Source organism: Colletotrichum fioriniae (genome assembly GCF_027942845.1).
Source record: "Colletotrichum fioriniae strain IMI 355084 chromosome Unknown scaffold_3, whole genome shotgun sequence".
Classification (NCBI taxonomy): domain Eukaryota; kingdom Fungi; phylum Ascomycota; class Sordariomycetes; order Glomerellales; family Glomerellaceae; genus Colletotrichum; species Colletotrichum fioriniae.
Genome location: NW_027076839.1, coordinates 3339794 through 3363440, shown reverse-complemented (window position 1 = coordinate 3363440; position 23647 = coordinate 3339794). Strand labels below are relative to the sequence as shown.

General features: G+C 54.2%; 6 protein-coding genes across 6 annotated transcripts; 3 read left to right on the top strand and 3 right to left on the bottom strand.

Annotated features, from left to right (window-relative positions):
• Positions 1 to 70: 70 nt before the first annotated feature.
• On the bottom strand, positions 71 to 1564 carry N0V96_003789 (uncharacterized protein; the record flags this gene model as incomplete). Its single annotated transcript, XM_053190556.1, has 1 exon — positions 71 to 1564. The coding sequence occupies one exon, from the start codon at positions 1562 to 1564 to the stop codon at positions 71 to 73; it is 1494 nt and encodes a 497-aa protein (XP_053051965.1).
• Positions 1565 to 3239: 1675 nt separating this feature from the next.
• N0V96_003788 (uncharacterized protein) lies at positions 3240 to 4044 on the top strand (the record flags this gene model as incomplete). The annotated part of the gene is made up of 2 exons (XM_053190557.1): positions 3240 to 3457; positions 3636 to 4044. 2 exons carry the CDS (start codon positions 3240 to 3242, stop codon positions 4042 to 4044), a joined length of 627 nt encoding a protein of 208 aa, XP_053051966.1.
• A 502-nt stretch (positions 4045 to 4546) lies between these two features.
• Positions 4547 to 6188, top strand: N0V96_003787 (uncharacterized protein; the record flags this gene model as incomplete). The annotated part of the gene is made up of 2 exons (XM_053190558.2): positions 4547 to 5918; positions 6025 to 6188. The coding sequence occupies 2 exons, from the start codon at positions 4547 to 4549 to the stop codon at positions 6186 to 6188; spliced, it is 1536 nt and encodes a 511-aa protein (XP_053051967.1).
• Positions 6189 to 6549: 361 nt separating this feature from the next.
• Positions 6550 to 7994, bottom strand: N0V96_003786 (uncharacterized protein; the record flags this gene model as incomplete). Its single annotated transcript, XM_053190559.2, has 3 exons — positions 6550 to 7450; positions 7512 to 7556; positions 7744 to 7994. 3 exons carry the CDS (start codon positions 7992 to 7994, stop codon positions 6550 to 6552), a joined length of 1197 nt encoding a protein of 398 aa, XP_053051968.1.
• Positions 7995 to 18797: 10803 nt separating this feature from the next.
• N0V96_003785 (uncharacterized protein) lies at positions 18798 to 19553 on the top strand (the record flags this gene model as incomplete). Its single annotated transcript, XM_053190560.1, has 1 exon — positions 18798 to 19553. The coding sequence occupies one exon, from the start codon at positions 18798 to 18800 to the stop codon at positions 19551 to 19553; it is 756 nt and encodes a 251-aa protein (XP_053051969.1).
• Positions 19554 to 20310: 757 nt separating this feature from the next.
• Positions 20311 to 23064, bottom strand: SPB1 (AdoMet-dependent rRNA methyltransferase spb1; the record flags this gene model as incomplete). The annotated part of the gene is made up of 4 exons (XM_053190561.2): positions 20311 to 20381; positions 20458 to 20892; positions 20978 to 22835; positions 22897 to 23064. 4 exons carry the CDS (start codon positions 23062 to 23064, stop codon positions 20311 to 20313), a joined length of 2532 nt encoding a protein of 843 aa, XP_053051970.2.
• Positions 23065 to 23647: the final 583 nt, after the last annotated feature.

Genomic DNA, 23647 nt, shown 5'->3' with positions numbered 1-23647 from the left:
AGCCAGGTATCTCATGAGGGGCGCGTTTCGCGAATAAGCGTAAGAAAAAAGAAGAAAAAAAGGGGGGGTATCAATCCTCGTCGTCATCGACCAGAGCATCCTCAGGAGCGTCCCGACCCTCGTTGGGGTCCAGCAGATCTTCGCTACCGGCCACCGAGGAAGCCCAACTCCGCACGCCGGCGGCTTTGCCTCGGTCCTCTTCGGCCTCGCATCTCGACTTGATCATGTGAAGCGGCACCATCCGGCCAGTGGCGTTATAAAAGTTGGCCTGCATCTCGAGCCACTTTGTCGCTTCTCTGTTGGACACCACGGCCGCGAGTGTCGCGTCGTCTCGGCGCTGCTGTCTGTCTGCCGGGCTAGGTGCACGTCTGTTGGCGGGAGGGGGAAGCGGTCTCTTCCTCTTGTGCGATGCTGCCGGCGCGGGAGGGTAGAGCGCCGGGAGAACGTGGCGGCGGATGTAGCGCTCCTGACCGGCGAGTTCGCGTTTGTATTGAGCTTGAGGATCGGCGTCGTTGTCGTCTGCGCTGGTAGCGGAGGACGTTGACTCGGAGGCCGAGGAGGTGTCGCGGAGGAGGTTGAAGCGGTCTCGGTAGGATGAGCTCGGGGTCTCATCGTTGGTGTCTGAGGTAGCAGGCTTTGACGAGTCCTCTGACGGGGCGGGCTTGGCGGGTTTGCCTCTCTGTTTGGGCTCCTTGGGCTTGGACTCGGGTTTCTTGCCCTCGGTGGCTTTCACTTCCTTGGAGGATTTTTGCGACTCTTTCGGTTTCTCATCAGACTTGGGGGTCTCCTTGTTCTTCTGCTTCTGCTTCTCGGCTTTGCGCTCCGCCTTTCTCTCTGCCTTGGATTTGTACTTGTCATCGTCTGACTTCTTTGCCTCATCTTGGCCCACATCGGTTTTGGCATCGGCCTCGGTACCGGCCTTGGATTCGGTCTGGATGGTCTCTCCTCCAGACTCTGTCTGAGCCTCGTCTGCGGATTTGGCCGAATTGGCAACGTTGATCTTCAATACGTGCCAGCGCTTTTTGACCTCATTCTTGCCTCTGTTGATTGCGTTCCCGATGGAAGCCCAGGTCTCACCACCCTCTTTCATGCTGATGATGAGGGCATCCTCTGAGGCTGTCCACTCGCCCGTGGTTGATGACTGGGCACCAGTAGAAGCGTCTCCGCTCTTTGAGGATGCATTGTCGGTTGTGCTCTTGTCCTCTGAGGCTGTCTCGCCAGAAGCTGGAGATTCAGCTACCTCTGAACTGGCGGCTTCTGATGTGACTACAGAGGATGTCTCTGCTTCTGTGATCGACTTGCTTTCTGTGTCTGTGTTCTTACCCTTCTCGTTTGTCTTATTCTTCAGGTCGACCTCACCGTCAGCGGCATCTGTGCTGACCTCCGAACTCACAATGCTGGTCGACTCCCCAGATGTGGTTTTGTTGTCAGGCTCGGTGAGTTCCTCGACGTCGAGATCTCCAAACAAGTCGACGAGGGTCATGGCATCATCGTCGGTTACTGCTGTAACGGAGGATGTGCCATCGTCAACCACGATGGCAGCCTTATTGTTAGTTTTGGTCATTGCGAAAGCATAGGTATATTGACTCGTGGAGGGTTGAAGAGGTGAAGCTGGACTGTGTGTTAGAGAAGGATTTGAAGAGGTGAGGTTCGCTGAAACTGTAGCTTACTTTTTGAAGTTCGGTCTGCCTGTGAATACTCTGAAAACCACAAAGTTGTGAGATTGGAGGTCGTTGCTTCTGTTCTGAAATATTGCAATTGCCCGATCCACGGTGTTCAATTCGCTGAGAGTGACAATGTCCGTTCGTTTTTTTCCAGAGAACGAGTTGGTTGATGATGCGCTTGAGATGTCTGCGTGTGAGGTCGATCGGGTGTTATCAATAGAATTGGTCGTGATGTTGTTGAGTAAGTTGTAGGTAAGTCCAGGCTTTGTGAATGCGGTTGAAAACGACAGTGTAGTTGCGGTGTTCTATTGATAGAACTATCAATGAGATTGCCGGACGAAGAAGCACAAGCCGAGATTGCCACGAGGTGGTGCCTTGTGAGAAATCTAATGGATAGCTGAAAGAAAGAATAGAGGATGAGGTGTGTGGAAGAGTTTGCCGATTGATAAGGTAAGGTGGGTAGGTGAAAATGGCAAAGGAGGCAGGAGCGAGTGATCACCAGAGGGAGGGGTTGGAAATCAATCAGGAAGCTACGATTTCACCAAAGCAGGGAGGAACAACGTTCCGTCATTCTTTCCCAAGCAGACAGGCATGCCCTCCCAAGCGTTGGTTAAGTGAGCAATTGAATCAGTTCTGTAAGCCAGGTAGAAAAAAAAAATAGAAGAGAAATATTCTGCTTGTGGCTGTGGTGAGCACGAACCCGAAAATGAAAACCTGAAGCTGGCTTTGACGGCCAAGATGGGGCAGGAGGATCTCCTTGAGAGCTATTAATACGGCTTCATCAGACTGCCAAAGTGCCAAACTTCAGCTTAAGCGGTTGAATGGGTCCGACCAATCAACGAGCATGAATCATAGGTATGAGAAGTGTGTGTATGCAGCTTTGGTCATGGTGGGACGAAGGGACGAAACGTCGCGGTTCGGGGTCCCTTCTCCAAGTTCCCCCTTCCTGGATCGCAAAGTATCCTCCGGTCTAGAACAGGCGAGACCGGGCGGCAGGGCGATCTGCCGAAGCATGGAAGCACGGCGCCAACGGGTTGACAGGTTATGGGTCCTGTCGATCTACATGCTGAAAATAGGCGTTAATTGTGCGACGTGCCGAGTGTGATATTGAGTGGGAAGTTTGGCAGAGCCATGGTCTGTTGCGTGGGGGAGGAGTGGGATGTATGGGAAATATCAACTTGATGTTAATGGAATGAACGACAAGGTCCGGGGATTGGTCCACGGCACTGAGGTGACTAACTGCGTAGGTTGGGGAGCCTCTGATCTTTGATGCAGGTCCGGGACGGACGATAAGGTACGTAAGGTACGTGAGCGACGGCCAATCATGCCCCGGGCTTACTCATCGTCCTGAACCCGCCGCCGGTGGTTGCATTTTTTTGATTTCGGTCTCTGAAAGGGCGACTAGCAGCTTTCTCTCTCACTGGCCAAGAAGTTCTCGCAAGGCCTGAAACAGCAACCCATCTCTTCCCTCACCAGCCATCACCGTTCAGACTCACTCATCCCAACACCCCTCCCGTCCAACACACCCACCATATCCCATCTCATACTATCACATAATTATCGCACACACCAAAAATGGCAGCGTCGTCTTCACTGCCCGATCTGCCACCCAATTACCTCAAGGCCCTTGAGCTGATCGACGAGGCCCACAAGCAAGACCCCAGACCATCGTCCGTTGAGTCGGTCCCTTTTGAGCTTCACTATGCCCAGAAGATGACGCGCTGGCTCGCCGTGAGGTGTCCGGCGGCCCCTCCGGTCCTGCAACTGGCCTGCCGAGCCCAGCATTTCAAGAGGTAACATTTCGCAATCAAGCATTCTTTTCTTATTATACCTTTTTTACCTTTTTCTGAACAAGCAATTATAAGCATCACAATGTGCATGTTAAGCATATCATGTTGATGAATAAGACCCCCCTTCCCAGTCATAGTCAATCGGCCTCATTTTCTGACTCATCTGATTTGCAAACCGTAGATGGGAAATCCCCCGCAACTCATACCCAATGACCCGTCCGGGCTACCTCACCTGGCGCGCGAAGCTCAAGTCTCAAGCCGCCGCCCAAGTGGCTGAGCTCATCTCCTCATCACCCGACATCCAGCCGGCCATCCCCCAAGAGGACGTCGACCGCGTGGCGGCGCTCATCCGCAAGGAGAACCTCAGCAAGGACGAGGAGACGCAAGTGCTTGAAGACGTGGCGTGCCTCGTTTTCCTCGACGATCACTTTGACGACTTTGAGAGCAAGGAGGAGGTTGACGAGGACAAGATTATTGGCATCCTGCGCAAGACGTGGGCCAAGATGAGCGAGGAAGGGCACGCGCTGGCGTTGAAGATGAATCACAGCGAGAGGGCATTGAGTCTCATTGGGAAGGCTTTGGCGGGGTGATGTTGAGCGAGCTTCACATGAGAGGCTTAGGTTTGGAGGGGTAATTCCATATGGAAAAAGAAATAAAAATAATTCTCCCACCATGGGACCACCACAACCCACAACCCACAACCCAATGCGATATCGGTGATTTACAGTGACGACGGGCTCTATATCCGTGCATCTCTAGCGACCGAGAAAATTCCCCCGCCGGCCCTGGGGGTGCAATCCACCCCCGCCTGCATGGGGTGGCCATCATCCAAGGGCAATTGCCAGAGTCGCATCAAAAGGGAAACCCGGGGAGGACGGCACGCTGCAGCCCCACCATCCCGAGGGACCCTCTCGGCGCAATACCGCCCGAAATCGACTACCCCCTTCGGCCCCGGGACATGTCAGACTACGCCTTGGCGCGCGGCCCGCGACGACATACAAAGACGGTGATGCAAGACTTCACCTCTCAACATCATCCCTCCTTCTTACGCCCTCCTTCTACCCATCTCACCTATACCCCTATGATAAGAACATGCCCCCTCTTACACTGACGCCCGCCGAGGTATCAAAACATAATCACCTCGACGACCTCTGGCTCGCCATCAACGGCGCCGTCTACGACTTCACAGACTTTGTCCGCGAACACCCAGGCGGCATCGCCGTGATTCTCAAGTGCGCAGGCAAGGACGCCACAGAAGTCTACTCTGAAGTTCACGGGCCCAACCTGGTCAAGTCGACCATCCCCACCTCGCACCACAAGGGCGTCCTACCCCCGGGAGCCATCATGGCGAAGCCTCAACCTCACAAGTGGCCACAGCAGCAACAAGAACCGTCCCACAAACAAGACAGCCAAACACCACCACCGCCAACCATGCCCTCAAAACCTCCCCTCACCACCCTCATAAGCGCCCACGACTTCGAATCCGCAGCCTCCACCTCCTTCTCCCCCAAAGCCTGGGCCTTCGTCTCCTCCGCCGCAACAGACCTCCACACGAAAACCCGCAACGCGAGCCTCTACTCCCAAATCGGCCTTCGCCCCCGCGTCCTCGTCGACGTCGCCGCCGTTTCCACCGCGACAACCATGCTCTCCCACCCGATGCGCGCCCCCATCTTCTGCCCGCCCACCGCAATGGCCCGCCTCGTCCACCCCGAAGGCGAAAAGGAACTCGGCCGCGCCTGCAAATCCGCCGGCGTCCCGCAGTGCGTCTCCGTCTCCGCCTCGTTTCCGCTCGAGGACATCCTCGCCGCCCAGCGCGAGCACAACCCCGCCACCAAACCTCCCTACGACGTCCCCGTCTTCTTCCAGCTCTACGTCGACAAGAACCGCGCCAACTCGGAACGCCTACTGCGCTCCGCCCAAGCGCAGGGCGTAAAAGCCCTCTTCCTCACAATCGACGCCCCCATCCCGGGCAAACGCGAGGCCGACGAGCGCGTAGCCTCCGACGAGTCCCTGGGCTCCCCCATCTCCGGCGCCCGCGCCGTCAACGACGCCAAAGGCGGCGCCCTCGGCCGCATCATGGGCAGCTATATCGACGCCTCGGTAAACTGGTCCGACATTGCCTGGCTGCGCCGCACCGTCCCCGGCCTCCCCATCGTCCTCAAGGGCGTGCAGACGTGGATGGACGCCGAGCGGGCCGTCGAGGCCGGCGTCGAGGCCATTGTCCTCTCCAACCATGGCGGGCGGAGCCTCGATACCTCCCCGGCGACCATCATGGTGCTGCTGGAGCTGCAGAAGAATTGCCCGCACGTGTTTGACAGGGTCGAGGTGTACGTGGACGGCGGCGTCTCGCGCGGGACGGATATCTTCAAGGCCTTGTGTCTTGGTGCCAAGGCCGTGGGTGTTGGGAGGGGGTTGCTGTACGGGCTTAATTATGGTGCCGAGGGCGTGGAGCGATACATTGAGAGTGAGTATTTGTTTTTCTCCTGTTTCCCGAGTCCCATTCGGTCTGGGCTTTCTGGGCAATGCATATACCGTGATATATATGACGAGAATGCTAACTTTCTTTGTAGTCCTGCGAGACGAACTGGAGACAACAATGAAAATGTGCGGCGTCACAAATCTAAACCAAGTCCACCCGGGTTTCCTCAATACCTTGGCCGTGGACCACCTTATCCCGGGACGACAGGGAAACCCAAATACACCCTGGCGCCGTGACTTACACAGCAAGCTGTAATTTGATTAACGATCATGAAACCCCATGCACTAGCAGTGACATGTCTCACGACATTTCTCGGCAATATTTTGGTTGTATATATCTCAATTGCATCAGAGAGGGTTCATAAGCCCATTGAGGCCATGTAAAAAGACTTTGGGTATTACATATACACATAACGATAGTTGCCCCTCCCTCCAAAAAAATCCTGCCCAACATCACTGCTGACTCCGCGTTCACAACAGCATTCGAGAGCGTGAGCTTCGTATCCATCCAAGCACCTCCGCAATCATACTTGAAAATTAAATCCATCATTAGACCAAACCGCCCCTCAACTGCGCTTTCCCACCTTTGCCTGTCCTTGTCCACGTCGACAGCCCGCTCAAGCCAACTCACGCAGCTCATTGTCGCCCCTGTGAGCAGGCAGCTCAGAAGCGAAGCTCGACTGCTGGTGATGCTGCTGCTGCTGCTGTGGCGCAGGCGGCTGTCCTTGAGCGGGAGGTGGTGCGTTGTAGTAGCCCCCTTGCTGCTGCTGCGGCTGCTGCTGAGGAGGATACGTCCCCTGCGTCGGGCTGACGCTGTTCTGAGAGGGCACATACTGCGGCACACCGGACTGGTATGTAGGCGACGGGCTCATGGGCGGCGGGCTGGCGGGCGGGCTGACGCCGTTGGTGCTCTGGTCGTAGGATCCCGTGGTGACGTCGTAGTGCTGCTTCATCATGCTCTGTCTGTTATTGTTGTTATCCACGGGTGTGAAGCCCTGTGGGTAGTGCCCTTGCTGTTGCTGGGGAGGATATCCTTGGGGCGACGGCTGCTGCGTTGGCGGGCCGGGCTGCTGGTACATTTGCGGCTGTCCCTGGTTGGGCGGCGGGGGTCCGACGTAAGACTGGTGGGCGGCCTGGTTGTTGTTGTTGACATTGTTGGTGTCCTTCTTCTTCTTGCGGAGGAGGAAGATGATGCCGAAGACGATGAGTGCAATGGCCGCTACACCTCCGACGACGCCGCCCACAATAGCGCCAACGGGAGTGGACGAGCCGCCGCTGCCGCCACCACCACCGCTAGAAGTGCTAGTAGTAGCTGCCGACGTAGCAGTGGTTGACGCGATGCTGCGAAGGGAGGTTGTTGCCGGCGCTGTCGTTGACTCCTGAGTGACGGAAGAATCTGTAGGGTTTGCGTAGACGACAATCACTTCCTCAGTGGCGGCGCATGCATAGAGGGTATAACGGTTGAACAACGAGCCCGAGTAGATGTAAGTGGCACACTCGGGTCTTTCTGAGGCAGTACTGAAGGGTCTTGTATGAGACATGGTTCAAGCAGCAAAAGGAGAGCGACAGGATAACGTACCAGAGTTGCATACGAGTGTCACCACTGCTGGCGCGACTCGCTGACCTGGATGGGAGACAGCTCGTGGCAATCGTAGTGCAATCCGTGACCGAGGAGGAGCTACAACATCCAACAACGGAATAGAAGCTGTTGATGACACAGGAACCAGTACCACAGTAGATGGAGTTGGCTGGAAGAGAGGTCAGCATCCTTCACAAAAGCACCAGTCTCTGTCTATCAAAAGGTCGTGTACTTACTAGCCTCTCCAGAGATGTAACCACAGGTATCGTCGCCTCTTACACGCTTGGCCAGCTTCAGGTCGACATAGCCGGGCTCAGGCGCCGCAGTGGGCTTTGGACTGAAGCCGAGCTCCTCCATGTTCATCGCAGCAATGGTCTGCCTGGGTGGAGACCAGCTTGGGGTATCGTCCTGCCATCTCAGCGCCTTGGACTCCACGCCCAGGTACAAGCAAGCAAGTGCTCCGAGTTGAATGAATCTCCCCATGTTGAATCTGTAACGATCTGTTTCCTATGTGTTTACAGAATAATATGATGTGGAAGAGAAGTGCGAGAAAAAAGGGGGGGGAGTGAGGGATAAGAAGAGAGACGAGGGCTCCAGAGAAGGATGTGGGAGAAAGGGAGACAGAAACAGCCAGCCAGGCAATCCCAGCTCGGGCTGAGATGAGAAAGTTACCGAATAGAACGCGCCCTGCGGGTGAGCCAATAGACCATGGCGTCCAACAACGCCAATGAGGCTCAAAGGAGGGAGACACCAAGGGTCCAGCTCCAAGTCTCCTGCACTTGACCGTTCGTATCTTGGCCCGGGGTATAGAGGCTGGTTGAGATTGGACCATGTGGAAACTCCGCCTCGTGCGGTGCGGGTATGGACCGATGCGCGTTGGTAGCGTTGTTTGACCAGCCTGGCAAGGCAGACAGCCAGATGATCATTCCAAAGCCGTTTTTCTTTTCTGAGACCTGGTTACATATCTAGTCGACTCGACTCAAGGGGGTAGATCTCATGTACTTTTACACCTCTTTGTGCTCACTTACATGGAGATCACTCGATCCAATTCGTGTTTCCCGCGCAGCTCCATGCGCTTCCGACTCGCGGCTCGGGGGCTCACTGACAAAACCCTACGGATACGGACTGTAACCAACAAACAAGGCTTTGCGCCCTATGTCACGACAACTCATCTTTGGTGTTGAGCTTTTGGCGTGATAGCGGTGTAGTGGAGTCTAGCGGTGCCCAAGACAAGACTATCAAGGCCTTTAGCCCGAACCGGAGAATGTGGCTTGCAGCTGAAGGCAGACCTCAGTCCAGCTCCTGGTCAACTCGCCAAAAACACCCAATCAGAAATCGGCCAGCTGAAATGCGTGCAGCGAGCTTGATTGACGATCTCGTGTAATTTTTGCCGAAAACCCCGGACGGGTTGACAGGCCCCTGTTGGCAACGACTCGGACAGCCTTGAATGTCGAAAAAGGGTTCCGTCGCGCCCCGCATTGCTCTTGAACTAAGGGTCTCCCGCATCCACAGCGGAACCGGAGTCTTTGCGCGGAACGCGCCCAAGAAACAAGGCATTTTAGGCAACCTTTGCGCGCCAGGTGCTTTTAATTTTATACAGTCGCCTAGTCCCGGCGATGTTCGGCCGGCACGCCGGCACGGACAACAACGACGGGACGCTCAGTTCTGTGACGGCATCAGGCAGAGGAGTTGGACGACAGCCTGCTTGCCAGAGTAGCCGAGACTCCATGAGAAACCTTGAGATGCTCTCATTTTGAAGATGAAATGACTGATTCTTCGACTCTTGAAGCTGAGCCGAGCTTTTGTGGCTGGCTTGGAGAATTTCTGCTCCTCATGTAGCCAATCCGGGTGCTCATGTGTATGTGATCTATCAGAAAACATAGTTAGCATGGTATGCTTATACGGAGTAGATCGCCATCTCGTTCTCCAAAATAAGGCCTATGAAACAAGCAGAAAACAAGTAGAGTCTTCTCACAATATCTCATCAGGAATTCTCCAAATGATGGCCTTAGTGAATCGCCGAATGGTCTAGGAAATTGGGATGCTCGTGGTCTGATATCGAGATCATATTTCAGCGTTGTCTTCATTCCGTTGTGACTTCGGTGGAAATAGTAAACACACGAGGTGATTTGCTACGGCTATCTGCAGAGTCAGTTCCAACCAACGCTTGACAATTTTACCGCGTGGCAATGAGTCGCGATTCGAATACTAACGTACGACCCGGCAAAAGGTCGAGCTGTCGATTGGAATGATGAATACGGTCACTAGAGATCAAGTGTGGCTATATGGAGCGGCGGACTTTCAAAACTTCCCACGATCGTTCTCTCCTGACGCGGGATGCGGCTGATTTTTGAGCTGCGAAGCGGAGACGACGTTATCAAATCGAAGGCGCTTGAATCCTAACCCTGAATTACACTGTGACCTACTTTCTCATTGAGAAGAAGTGGTCAAGGCTTGGAGTGGCTCCACGATCATCTCTTTGTACATGATCCTCGCTAGTAAGGCGATCTGAGTTGGCATCAAGGAACGACCCTTCAGCTCGTGAACCGGACCACGTCACGGACGTCTCTTCTTTGAATAATCCAGCCGATCATCGGATTCTCTGGAAAGATACCAAATCGTCAAATTCGATATCAGTATTCAACGCCATCCTGGACGATCCATACGCCTACCTTGCGAGGCTATCGAATGCCACAGTAGCTATTCGGGACGACGCAGTCTACGAAGCAACATCATGTTGTCAGCCACAGAATTTGACGCAAATTTGTCAGAAACTTCGATGACACCTTTTAACAAAGAGCGTCTGAATCGGTGAAGGAGCGATGATGAGCACCATGTACGACTCCGGCGGACCAACATAGGCCGTAGCCTCTCAACATCCACGCGAGATGGTAACGTAAGTTGCCAAACGTTGGAGAATCCAAGGAGTATCTGCTGAAGAACCGAGACGGATCAGCGTGCAGACACGCAGCTGGATAAAGGATGACAATGTCGGGTCCAGAAGCTCATACGAGTGCTACCGTGCCTTTGCGGGTCTGGTGTAATTGCATGTGAGCAGGAGAACAGTCTTGGATCCCGTCGCATTTTCACGATTAGCTTTCTCTTCGTGTCATGCGGAGTTTATTGCTTACATTTGCTCGGCTGGGCGATGTCGCGAACGACGGCAAGTCGTGGATACGGTGACTCTGTGCAACTCGATGGTTATTCCTGGATTTCTTCCATGCTACAGATGAAGTCAATTAGGATCCAAAGTAGCCCACCATGCTAAGATCAACTCGCGAGCAACTCTCAGCTTCCGGGTCAGTTCGTCGCCCCTCGGAAATGAACTGCATCCCGGTTAGGATCCTCTGCTGTATGACACTCGCACATGATGGACCAGTTGTAACAGACCGAGTCCTGCAGGGGTAACGTCATGTCCTCTGTGAAACCATGACTGATTAATCGTACCACTGTGACATAGTTGAAGCATCTCACAGGACACAAGTGAATTGTGGCCAAAGCTACTTGGACTCTGTAACGATGATTACCTGGTCTGCGCAATATCCGCATAGCCCGAGACAATGAGTCTAGGGCCGAAATTCGAGAACCACTGGGCTACAGAAGAGGTGCGTGAGTTTCCAGAGACTGTGCCAGACGCAGGCAACGAAAGTTGTTGGCATAGCTGTAAGTTCATTTGGAGATAATGATGTGGCTCTCTTTGCCTTAGAAACCGTGGTTCGTATAATTAAGGTACTGGTCTGTGATTATGCCGTGGATCTCAGTGGGGTTGGCGTCAACGGTCCCGTTTCCTTCCAGCTTTGTCTGTCTGACCATGCACCATGGCTGACAGACCGTTGTTCGAGGGAACGGTGAAAACATCTGATCACGCTAATGGATCCTAAGGTGCCGGTCCCTGATGGTGCGAAGTTCCGCTTAAACCCGAAGGCGCAGCGATAAGTGGAAGCGATGGCTGCTTGTCGATTAGGTCGTCCATATATTCCGAGACGTAGTTCGCAGAGCCTCAAAGTTGAGATGAAGTGTGCAGGGTTGGTAGGTTTCAAGAACCCGACGTCAAGCAGGGGCCAAGAATGGTGGCCAACTCACCAATCTACAGTCCAACCAGGATCCCTAGCCGACACGTTTGAGGTAGAAGATCGACGACCGCTGTCTATTTCATATCCATTCCGAAGAAGAATCCTATTTGTGATATTAGCGCTGAACATATGCCGTACATATTCGATCAGAAGCTATGCTAGGCGTTGAACTCAGCTTCTCGCGAGTGAGTGATGTCGGAACGTAAAGCTGCATCGAATGCACTGGACCACCTGGTATTGGCCGTTATTTCCGATGGAACATAGCACACATGCTGCGCATTTTCGAGCCGATCTTTGTCGCACGCCACATGAAAGATGGTGATGTAGTACATGCAGACCCCAAAAAGCTACCGTCTGACTGGAACGATGCTGTGGCCAGATCCGGTACCCCGAGATCTCAATAGGCGCTGCCGTTCTGTGCTTTGCATGTCGCACCACTAAAGGCCGCTAGCTGATAGCCAGGGTTGGTAACTAAGTAAGGGAAGTCGGTGAGGGCTGGTGGCCGATCGTACATGAGGAATGGCGGCACTGGCTGCATATTCCGAGTACATCCAGCCGGCTAGCTGCATGCCTCTTGCTCTACGGGGACGCTGCTCGCCAGAACTGCTTTTTATCGATCTAGACGTATTGTATCCGGTTGTTCGAGAGGCTGGATGTTTAGGCATGGTGATAGAACGAGTGGTTGTGGCAGTGAGAACAACAGTCAAATCGATGTACTAGACCGAGATTTTATAGGGACGTCCTTAGCAGAGCAAAGCAAGATTGACGTATCGATCGAGGCGTCTATCAGTATGCCTCTTGGCAAAAACGGAATCTTGACGTATGTACTTTTTGAAGTTCTGCCCACTGTATGACGACAAATCCCACTGGTCTTTGCCGCTTTGGAATCGCTACATGCCACAATGATGGCGCAATGCCCGGATGCTCCTCGAGGGTAACAGGGACCAGAGCCATGGTAGAGCAAAATGTGGAATCTGCAAGGCGGCTGTCTAATGCTCCTGTAGATCGTTCCCGTGATGCTAAGCTGCTCTGACTCGTAGCGCCATGCTAATCGGTGGATATCAAAGAGTATGTTGTCTCAGCCGACTGGTGCGGTGGTTGTCCTTTACATCCATCTATCCATCTATATTTGTCAAGGTGCAGGACGTGGAGAGGTGGCACTGGCCGCCCCCACCAGTCGGGCAGTATCACAAATGACGGGCGAGAGCTGATGCTGGCGAACTTTTGCTAGGCTTCGGCCATGAATGACCAAGCGTTGCTAGTTGGGGTCGGAGAATTAAATCGGGAACCATCGCTAAAGCAATAGTGCCACTAGGTACTCTGAAGGCGAGGTGCTAGGACCTGAAGGCAGCAAACTGGCTCGCTTTGGAGTTTGGACTGCCATCATCGCATCGTCGATAGCCGAACCCAAGGGTACTTGGTAGCACGCATCTAAGGCTCTCATATTCCTAACTGTTCTCGATGAGTGGCCTGAAGGGCACCTGCGGCTGTCCCCGAACGAGTGTGGCATGGTAGACTGCTCAGTCTGGGAGGAACGTGATGGATGACTGGAGTTGAGGGAGGCTAATGTATTTGGAATCGGGTCCCGTTGGAGTGCCGCACATTGTGGAGCTTGGCTCTGACTGTGAATCGGAACAAGGACGTGCGGTAGGGGAGTATGGGGTGGCTCGGGGGTTCGTTGGTTGGCGAAGGGGATACTCTGAGCCCCGGCCGGTCAAACCGGATTTGCGCTGTCCAGAGAAGACGAATCGAAACATTGGGACCGGGCAGATGACCAGACGGGAGATCAACTTGGGGATGATCCTTCAGAGACAGACAAGTTGACAATGTCTCGGTCGACTGAGCCACTAGTTCGTCCAGCTTCCTGCTTAATCCAATGAGCTCGTGTGCTTCTGTTCCGAATGTCTATAGCAGCACGAGGACGCACCGAATCAGACAGATCAAAGAGCCCTTGGCTCAACGATACCTACTGCCCGGATACAAGTAAGAGGTAATGAGATGGCGGCTTGAGGTCGAGCATCAGGTTGGCCCCAGTCATTCACTTCTCGGCCGGAGCAGGGGTTGAATCCCTGCAAACACGCACGTCTGTCGCTCACGGCTTCGTCCGCAGTCCAAATTGATGTTCTCGTCGATGTACGAATACCGATATACGCGTTTCTGGGCCGAGATACAGCAAGAAGCCGTGCTGTGCAACACGATCTTGTAGGCGAACTCTGCTAGATCGGCGGGATCACGATGACTTACGAAATGGAACCCATCGATACAGCGGTGGTTGCTAGAGCAAGTAACCTTTGTCTGGGAAGACCCGAAAGGCAATTGAAAACTCGACCTCATTTGGAAATGCAGACCTCGCAGATCGGTGTATTGGTGATAGATGAGTTGTATATCTGCATCTGTACTCCGAACTGATAACATCACAATGTCGGCGCGTGAGGGTCGAAAGTACGTATCTGGGTTGGTGTACCCAAGCCGTTGTGCCTTATGTAACGGGTCTAGGCTTAGCTGCGTTCCCCACGCCTGCACTCGACCGGAAAATGCAACGAAGTCTGCGGTTCGTTGGGCGCTTGGAGAAGAATCTTGCATGCCTCAGTGCGGGCTCGACCGGACGCGCCTGACCTAGGCTATTGCATGATCCGCTAAAATGTTTAAGCAGCTGAGAAATGGGGTCGGCTTTCCGGGGCTTTGATGCCGCGCCCGTGACGGCCCAGATCACCAATATTGTAGAGCGCCTTCATGGTCGTGAATTGATATTGGTCTGGCTCTGCCCCCCCCCTGGGCTTTTTCATTCGTTACTTTTTCAGTGGTGCAAGGGCAGCTGAAAGACATCGTCATTGAGTAGTCGCCCGCGGCGGTGATGTTCCCAAAATTGTCCTGGCGTGAGACGCAGCCGGGACTGGTGGCTTCGTTGGCTTGCACCAGTGACATCGTCTTAGCCTGGCCGTTTGCTTGCTTATTCTGCGGCGCCCATCGATCAGTCTTGCTAGCCGACCACTGGCGTGTGGTGTTTCCCCAAGAATCTAGACGGCTTGTGGCGCCCATGAAAGTCAAGTCCCTCGAGAGAATCCGGATGACTAAGGAAGCAAAATGGTTGACGAATATGCGACTGGATTGGCCCGAGGATGGCAAATACAATGAGCATGACATACGGAGAAGGCTCGAATCGGCGAAAGGGCCTTGCGCCGGGCGTCTGGACAATCCCTTCCGCTATCTCGCGGCTCGGATGCTTGAATGCGTGATTGCAGCCATTCGACCGAGATGAAGACGGTTTTGATGAGAAGAGAGAGGGCTAATGAAACCAAGGGCGGAAACGACCAAAGATGGTTTGGGTGCTTCAAGCTCGCTAATACGCATAGGCAGGCTCTCGGAAACAAGAAGGGGACTGCCTACCCTGCTCGAGGTGGTAGCCAAGCCAGGCAAGATCCAGTCATGATGTCTGAGTCGGATGGAAGAGGCGAAGAGAAGGGGGGGGGGAATGCGTATGACCAACGACTGACTGGTGGACTTGTGTCTCGATTGTTCTTCAGATTTCTTCTTTTCTTTTTCCTTCCTTTTCTTTGCAGTCGTCCAGGTGGCAGGCAGGGGCTAGGGGTGAAGTGCAGAGAAGTTGAGAAGGCCATGGTTGGCAGTGAAGGGGTTGATCTGGCAGACGGCCGCGTTCTTCATCTCAATGCTCAGTTGCCTGACTGGATCATGGACGAAGGTGGCGTGTGGTTCCCGTCTGTTCGTGATCTTGTTCCACTGGAGGTGTAAGACACGGACGTCGAACACTGGGATGGCAGGAATTCCGCGGTACCTGAGATCTGAGCCTGCATCTACGTCAAGACTTAGGCAATCGGACAGCGGAGAAGGGAGAGCCAATGGATGTCTCGCCGAACAAACAAACCCTCTACCTTGGCTTCGGGTACGGGATTCCCGTGTTCGTGCGAGAGGCAGAAATTGCCATGGCGGATGGGACAAAGTGTGCAGATGGAATGTGTTTGGTCATTTTCAAGGTTGGATGGAAGGCAGGTGGACGTCTGTAACCTTGCGCAGCTGGTCCATGGGTACGTATACCTAGGGCTAAGGTGCCTACCTACCTTACCTTACCTAGGTACCTTAGGTAAGGTTGGTACGTACTCAGCTGGTATATACAGTAGATGGCCCGCCCGGGCTTGTTGGTCCGACCGGGGGATGGTGTCAGTGGATGGTACGCACTAGGTACGGTACGCAGTATCGGTAGGTAGACAGGTAAGGTGAGGTAAGAAAGGAAGGCAAGGTCGGCACCTTCTCTCATTTCACGCCCCTTCTTGACGTCGATTACCTCAATGCAAAAGATCAGATATGAGGACTTGAGTTAAGTTACCTCAATTCAAGGGAAGGCAAGCAGCTACCTTATGCAGTTAGTATTTTCTTCCTCTTCTTTTCAACCAAGTGCCTTTACTGCTAGGCTTCAGCTAATAGATTCGCCTTACTAACAACTGCTAGGGATCCCACCCTTCATCTCATCCCACCTCATGGATCGTTTCGTCCAATGATCTCATTCCCGGCCTCGACTCCGGCTGAAGTGCTTAGCCTTGGCACCCCTGCTCTGCGTCTACCTTACCTTACTTCCTCACAACCCTCCTGGTTCTCACCTCGTATCGCCGACGACAAAGTTCAAGCGAGCGTTGTCTCCCTTTTCGAGGAACGAATAGTTACTGACAAGATTATTGCAGATCCGGCATGGGAATCGTGACAGGACGATGGGAATTTCGGTACGGAGTGTCCGCACAAGCAGTAATCTCCATGGCTGGGGTTACCGTGATTCATGATTTCCGCCCGGGGTTGCTCGAGTTGAGAACTGTACGGGTACGGATACAGTTACCTAATTTCGATAAACCTCTGCCCGTTTCCTCTCAATACCTACCTACCTTACCTTACCAAGATGCCTTGGCGGCCACTCTCCAGCTTCTTGTTCTACGGATACAAGTGCGAACACTCATTATGTGAGACCACCGCGGGAGACACTTGTCGATATTTCTGGTTTCCCGCCCCTTGGTCGGAATTCCCTGCCATCTTGTCTATGATCTCTCATCCAGTTTTGTCTCGCAAGTCTTGTCTCTCCTTCTTCAAATCCCCCCCCACTACTAAGTTTTAACAGAGTTAGGTTGGTGGCCGAGAATGAGATGGAAGGCCCCATTTCCTTCCGCCAGCCGCCTCTACCTATGTGCGGATACCACCTACCTACCCAGCATCTCCACTCGCCATCATCCGTGCCACCCTTCTCTTCCGACGGCGGCGAGGACAACGGACAAGCCGGCGCAAACACTATTTCCACACTGTCACGGAGATGCAGAAGCAGACGCTCACGCAGGCGTAGAAGGGTAGAGCAGACCCTGAAAAGGGTCGACACGGACCAATCACCCCCACAAATACCTTACCCAAACGCCTCCGGGCTCGTCCCGCCTCTCCGTCTCCTCCCTCATCCAGTCTTCTGGTCGGTGCTCCCACACCTCCCTGGCGGAACATTCCATCGTGCACAATATGAAGGAAGTTCCTGTAGGTGAGTTGAGGTGAGGTGTATCCGTATGCAGATGCAACCACAACCACGACCACCAACAACACCTCACGAAACCATACCGGTGCTTGTGCCTGCGCCTGCGCCTGCGCCGCGCCAACCAACATCACACGCCTCTCTCACACACTACTTGACTTCCTGGACCCATTCCCACTTATCTAGCTACGCTATCAACGGGATGGCTACGCACTACTTGTCCCCCAAACCTACCGGACAGCCTAACTACCGGGCTACCGTGCCTAGGTAAGGTACCTTGCTGCCAATTCGCACCTCAGGTACGGACTACAGTACTTCCTTCTTCTTCTGTTCTGGGCTGTCATCCCACCTACTACGCAGTATACCTATTTTCATTCCGTCCTACCTGAGGCAGTTGACCTCACACGTCTCTATCTACACGCTCAAGTTCACCCGGATCACGCACCCATACATACCCATAGGCCCGAGTGGGCGGTGGATGAGCAAGTAGACAAACAGGTAGCGGTACATGTCATGCGCGGACCGAACATACATACCGACCTGACCTGACCTGACCTGGACCACAACGACCGCCGCCGCCTTTTGCTTGTTTCCGCCCCGTCCCTCCTCTTTTCCCCCTTGTATGCACGCATGTATGTATGTGTGTGTGTCTTCTGCTCCTCCTCCTCCTCTCCGGATTGGTGTGCCGTGTGTGCAGACGCGATCTCGACCCAAGTTGCGGTAGGTAGCCATGTCACATTTTGATGTAGGTACCCTCTCCTCGGCTCTGCCCCTGCTGCACCTAGCATGTACCCTCCGACCACCTCATTCCGCTTCGTTGCCATACTTTTTTTTTTGTCCCTTTTCCCTTTCTCTCTCTCTCCTACCCTTCCTTTCCTATCATGTACCTTATTCTACGGGGTGGGCACCCCGTCCATCTTCCTCAACGTCAAGCACCACCTTAAAAAGAGAAAGGCAAGGCAAGGGAAAGAAAAACAAGGGACCATTTCACTCACTCGTACATAATTTTTTCCTCCTCTCTTCCCTTCCCCCCGCCCTCGTACGGATACACGCAAACTTCTTGCACACTGTCCAGAGTATATTAAAGTCGGCCGGCGTCCCGTCCCATGTTCCATCGTCGACGTTTCTTTCGCTCGTCATATCCCGTGCTCTGACAAGCCCTGGACCGAGAACCCTTATTCCGTTGGGTGCTGTCATTGCTTCTCCGACTCCATCTCCATGCAGGTCTGGCTCCGCATGTGGTCCTGCTCCTCCCTCTCCTCCCCGTCCCGCATGCCTTCCTTGCCTGATCAGCGTCAGATCTGTGCCTCCAACCGACCTTCTTTCAAATTCTCTGCCAACCTCCGAGTCGACCCTGAGACAGAAGACACAGAAGACACAACATCGCAACCAAATCTTGCAGCCTCGTCGGACGCCGTGTTATTAGACACATTCACCTACGGGGTTGCATCGTCCGGCTGCTCTGTTGTCTTTTCCATCTGAAGCTCTCGTACTCGCCCTCTCCGCTCTCCTCCCGTCGCGCAAAAGTCGTTGCCGTCCTTTTCTCCGGCTACCGCCTGCCGCTCTCTGGTTTTACCGGCGTCTGGTACCGCCAGAACGCGGCCACAAGCACCCAATTCGCCGTCGTCAACGACGACGAGGGCCAATTCCGGATAAGGCGCCTGCGCTCGCAGCAGCCTTTCTCCCTTCTGTCAAGGACTCATGGCATACCACCACTCGAGCGGCTCATCCGCAGCCTCGGGTTTTGAGTATGCACAGGTAGGCCACGCCTTCACAGGTCACCAGAGTGCTCCTCCGCTCAACGGGCCCCCTTTTCAGCCGTTCCAAGAGTCCCAATTCGACATCTTTGAATGGTATCCAAAGTTCCAGTCATGCCTCCGCTATTTCTTGGATCATGCCCAGTACAGCGGGCCCATTCAGGCTGTGGCAGCCTTTGTCAACATTCAGCTCCCGTTTCAAAAGGCCCACAACCCGGTACTGTCCTCCAAACATACCGGTCCCAACTCCCCCGCCGGGCCCGGGCCCTCGACCCCGTCCACGGCTCGAGCCGCCGGCAAGATGCCAATCAACGCCCAGTTGCCTTCCTCTACTCATGCAACACTGACGCCTTACATTCGACGCTTGGTGGCGACCGGTTTCGATTATCCAGCCGTGTTACATGGCTTTTTCGGTGACGACTGGGTCGGCGGCATCGGCCCCATGCACGAAGCTGAGCGCCGCAACTACATGTTCGCCGCCAAGAGCGACACCTGGCTCAAGGTGAAGTCACACTACGACATGGACGGCGAGCAGCAAGTCCCCTTCCTTCGGCCCTTATCAAATGTCACCGAAAAGGAAATTCAGAGTGCGGAAACCCAATGGAGCGAGTGGCTCGCCATGCAGGATTGGATGTTGGGACCACGGGCACCGGACCAGGACCAGGAACAGGAAGTGAGGATCAAGCAGGAGGACGACTAGAATCCAGACCGAAGTCACGTCACACTTTTACGCTGGGAACGGCGGCAGCAGCGGCGGCGACGGCAAAGAGGAGGAGGCATTTTGCATTTCGCAGGACAGCATTCGGCGTTTTTTCTTCCTCCTTCGGCTCTACAAACGGCGGTACGAATACACATGCAGGCGCAGGAAGAGCTGTACGATGTCGAAAGAGGCGAGAGAGCAAACGGTTTCTGGGAGAAAGAAGAGGGCGGCGTCCGCATCCTTCCGCCTCACTTGTCAAGATCTCATTCAAGCTGCTGTAAGATATGCAGCATGTGGTGCTCGGTACCAGACTTTTGTTATGCTTTTTTTTTTTTTTTTTTCCAGCGGCGGCATATTCTCATGATTCCCTTCCTCCATGGGTAGAGGCGCGCGTACAATGGTGGTCGGGGGCAACGTCATTTAGCCATGGTGATCTTGAAGTTTTTTCTCGTTGTAACGACTTTTTCTTCTCCTTCTTCTCAACGATATGATAATGCACAAAAAAGACACACGATGATGCACATTCATGCCAAGACATTTTACACACATACGCAGATCCACCGTGAGCCTTTTTTTCCCCCCCATTAACACATTAATGCGCCTGATTTTCCAGCCATGCTTTATTTTAACAAAAAGGATCGCAACATCGTCACCCACCTCGCCATCTCGGTATGGGGATGATGTGGTCGGCAATGCACCGACGGTGACGTCTATTTCTTCTTCTTGGCTAGCCTCTTTTGCGCCCTCAGGTCCTTCTTCATTCTCGAGTCCACAATCGTGTAACGGCCCTTGACGCCCTGGGACGACCCTGGATACCGCGGTTGGCACCTATACCAGTTGTTAGCAAATGTTGAAACATGTACGATTCTTTTGATGGAGGAGAAAAAGGAGAAGAGAGACTCACCCCTGGCGATAATCAGAGTAGGCTTGGGTCTCCTCTTGACCTTGCCGGCCTTGGCCATGAGCTTGGCGATGCTCTCGGCCTTTTCCTTCTCCGTCATGCCCTCCTCGTTGGCGAGCGAGTCCGACTTCTTCTTGAGCTTCTCGAGGCGCTGCGCCGTCTTGAACTTCTTGCGCGCCTTGGCCTCGCGCACCTTTTTGATGGGCCGCGCGTTGTAGGCGCGCAGCTTCTCGCGGATGGCGGCCGCCGCGGCCTTGGTGATGGGCTTCTGCTGCTTGTCGTGCTTCGTCTCGTCGTCGATGAACCAGTCGGGGAGGCCGTCGCGGTCCTTGAGGGCCCACTTGTTGAAGCCGTCGTCCATGAGGTCCTGTTTGGTCTTTTCGCCCGTCGCGAGCTGGTGGGCGAGCGTCATGGCCTCGGCTGTGATGATGTCGATGTCTGGTGTCTTGTCAGTACAAGTTTTCTTCTCTTCATAAGGGGTTGGACAATAGGTCCAGGGTTAATGTAGTGAAGCTTGACTTACCGAGTCTGCCGTCCGGCCGTCTCTTCTCCTGGTTCTCCCAGTCTTCCTCTTGGTTCTTGACGACCTCGAAGCCGGCATCGTCTTCGCTCTCGGAATCTGAGCCGAAGCCGTCGGCAGCCTTTTGCTTGGCCTCCTTGGCCTTCTTCTTCTTCTCGTCCTTTGCCTTCTGCTTCTCCTCAGCTGCCTTGGCCTTTTCTTCCTTTGCCTTCTTTTTGCCCTCTTTTTCCGTCTTGGCCTTCTTCGGTTTCGGCTCCTCTTCAGCAGGCTTATCGTCGACGCCCCAGTCCTCGTCGTCAACATCTCCCATGTCGATATCCTTGAAGATATCTTGCCCGAAGAAAGCCGATGCGCGCTTCGACAAGTTGCCGTTCTCGGCTGTGCTATCCAGGTCCGTCACCAGGGGCTTTCCGCTCTCGCTATTGTCTTGGTCGTCGTCGTCTGAGCTGTCAGAGTCCATTTCCATGTCCTCATCGCTGTCGCTCTGTTCACCGCCCGAAACACCCTCCCATTCGCCGTCCTCGTGCTCCTCGCGAGCTCGCTTGGCGCGCCACTTGGCATCGGCCGCGGCCTTGCGCTCCTTGAAGTTGTCATACATGCCGTCCAGCTCGCGCTCGAGGCGGTCTTCCTCTGGATCGCTCTCGGAGTCAGAGTACACGATACCGGCTTCGGCCTCCTTAGACTTCTTCTCACTCTCCTTGAGAAGCGCCATCTTGCCGCGGGAGATCTTGTTGATGCCGCCGGCCTTGTCGGCTGTCTTCAATGCGAACATGGCGTCCGGGCCGAGGGGTCCGGCCTGCTCCATGCCAATGTCCATTGGGGCCGTCATGTTCATCTGCATGCGCACAATGTCCTTTTGCTTCTTCTCGTTCTCCTTCCTCCTCTCCTTCTTCTTCTTCGAGTCGTCCTTGTTCTTCAACGCCTCCAGCTCCTGTTGGATCCGCAGCTCCTCGTCCATTGACTCGACCTCTGCGACCTCCTCGCCCACCTGATCTTGCAGGGACTTCTTCTCCTGTGTCGTCTTCTTGGTCGGAAAACCGAAGATCTCTCTCACCTTGAGACGCCATTTCAACAGTTGCTTGAACTCTTTCCTTCCGAGGACCTTCAAGTCTGCGCAACTCCGGCGGATCTCGTCTGTCGTTTCAGGGAGCTTGTCGAGCGCGGCCAGCGCCACGTCTCCGTTGGCCGGCTGGTCAAAAGACAGCTGGTTGGTTTGACCGAGAATTGCAATGGGGTCGGCCGTTTGGATGAACTCGCTCGCCGATACGACCTTGTGCTGTGTGTAGTCACCCTCCTCGTAACCCTCACGCTTGCGCTTCTTCTGCTCCGGGTTGTACACCTTGGCCTCGTTGTTGGGGGTCGCGTCCTTGAGCTCGGCGAAGACGGCACGGGGGTCGAGGAATCGGGGATCGATGCGCTTCGGAGCCTTGAAGCCCTTGCAGACGACGAAGATTTCGGCAGATACATTTCTTGAGGAAGGGGGCTTGGTCGCCTCGACCTTTGTGAAGAGCTGGTTGAAGACCCACAGCAGGGGGTTATAATCCTTGGATCGGAAGACCTTGGTGACAAAGGTACCGCCCTCTGCCAAAAATTCCGTCGCAAGCTTCATCGACTGCAGCACCAGCTCTGCCTGGTTGAACGAATCCTGGTTCCACGCAGTACCGACGTTGGGCGCACCATCGTGGAGAACACAGTCTGCCTTCCATGTCTTGAGATGCGACCGGATCGTGGCTCGACATTTCTCGGTCGTAATATCGCTTTGGAAGGTGATGACCTTGGGAATTGGCTTGATGGGCGAAAGATCGACACCGACAATCAAGGCGCCAACGGGGCACGTTTCCGCTGCAACTTGACACCATGACTGAGAAATGTTAGCAAGGAAAACTTTGCGTTTGGGTCATCATCCACGAGGAGTAGCTTACACCGGGCGCAGCGCAAAGATCGACGACGACCTTGCTCTTCTCCAAGAAGCCATACTTCTTGTTCAGCTGGATCAGCTTGAACGCTGCTCTGGCGCGGTATCCCTTCTCCTTGGCAAGCTTGTACCACTTATCCAAACGTCCTTTTCCGTGCTTCTTCTGGATCGCCATCTTGTTTGGAGGGCGAGGCCAAGTCGAGATGCACGGGGAATTCTTATGAGAGTTGGGAAGCTCTTCTGCAACCAAAGGGCGTCCTTCTCTGCAGAATTATCGAATTTCGGACCCGCCCCGCCGTCTTGACTTTCGCAACGTCCCTTCTCTCAGAATTTTTTTAGCGGAGCTGCAGGGGAGCGATAAGAATCACGTGGAGATACAATTAGCGCATGTCAATGTGGGGTGTCCCGCGCTCGGTTCATCAGATGGAATGCCAATTCCATTAAACATTCTCAGGTGGGTCTCCGCGTTCACCACGCGCACCGCGACGTTGTCGCGTAGAGAGCTGCGCTAGGGTCAAGAGGGAGTCTCGATCGGGCAAGTAAGACGTCAAGAGCTTTACCTACCACAATTAGATACCTTGTTCCAACCCTGACTGTTCAAACTCGGCCATCACCACCCCGCCTGCCGGACCACACGCTCTCTTTCTCTGTTCTCAAAGACGTTTCTGTCTGTTGTCTGTTTCTTTTATACTATTAGGTAGCCATTGAGTCTAGAGCCGAATCGTCATCGTCATCACCACTACCTCCTGCTCCTCCAG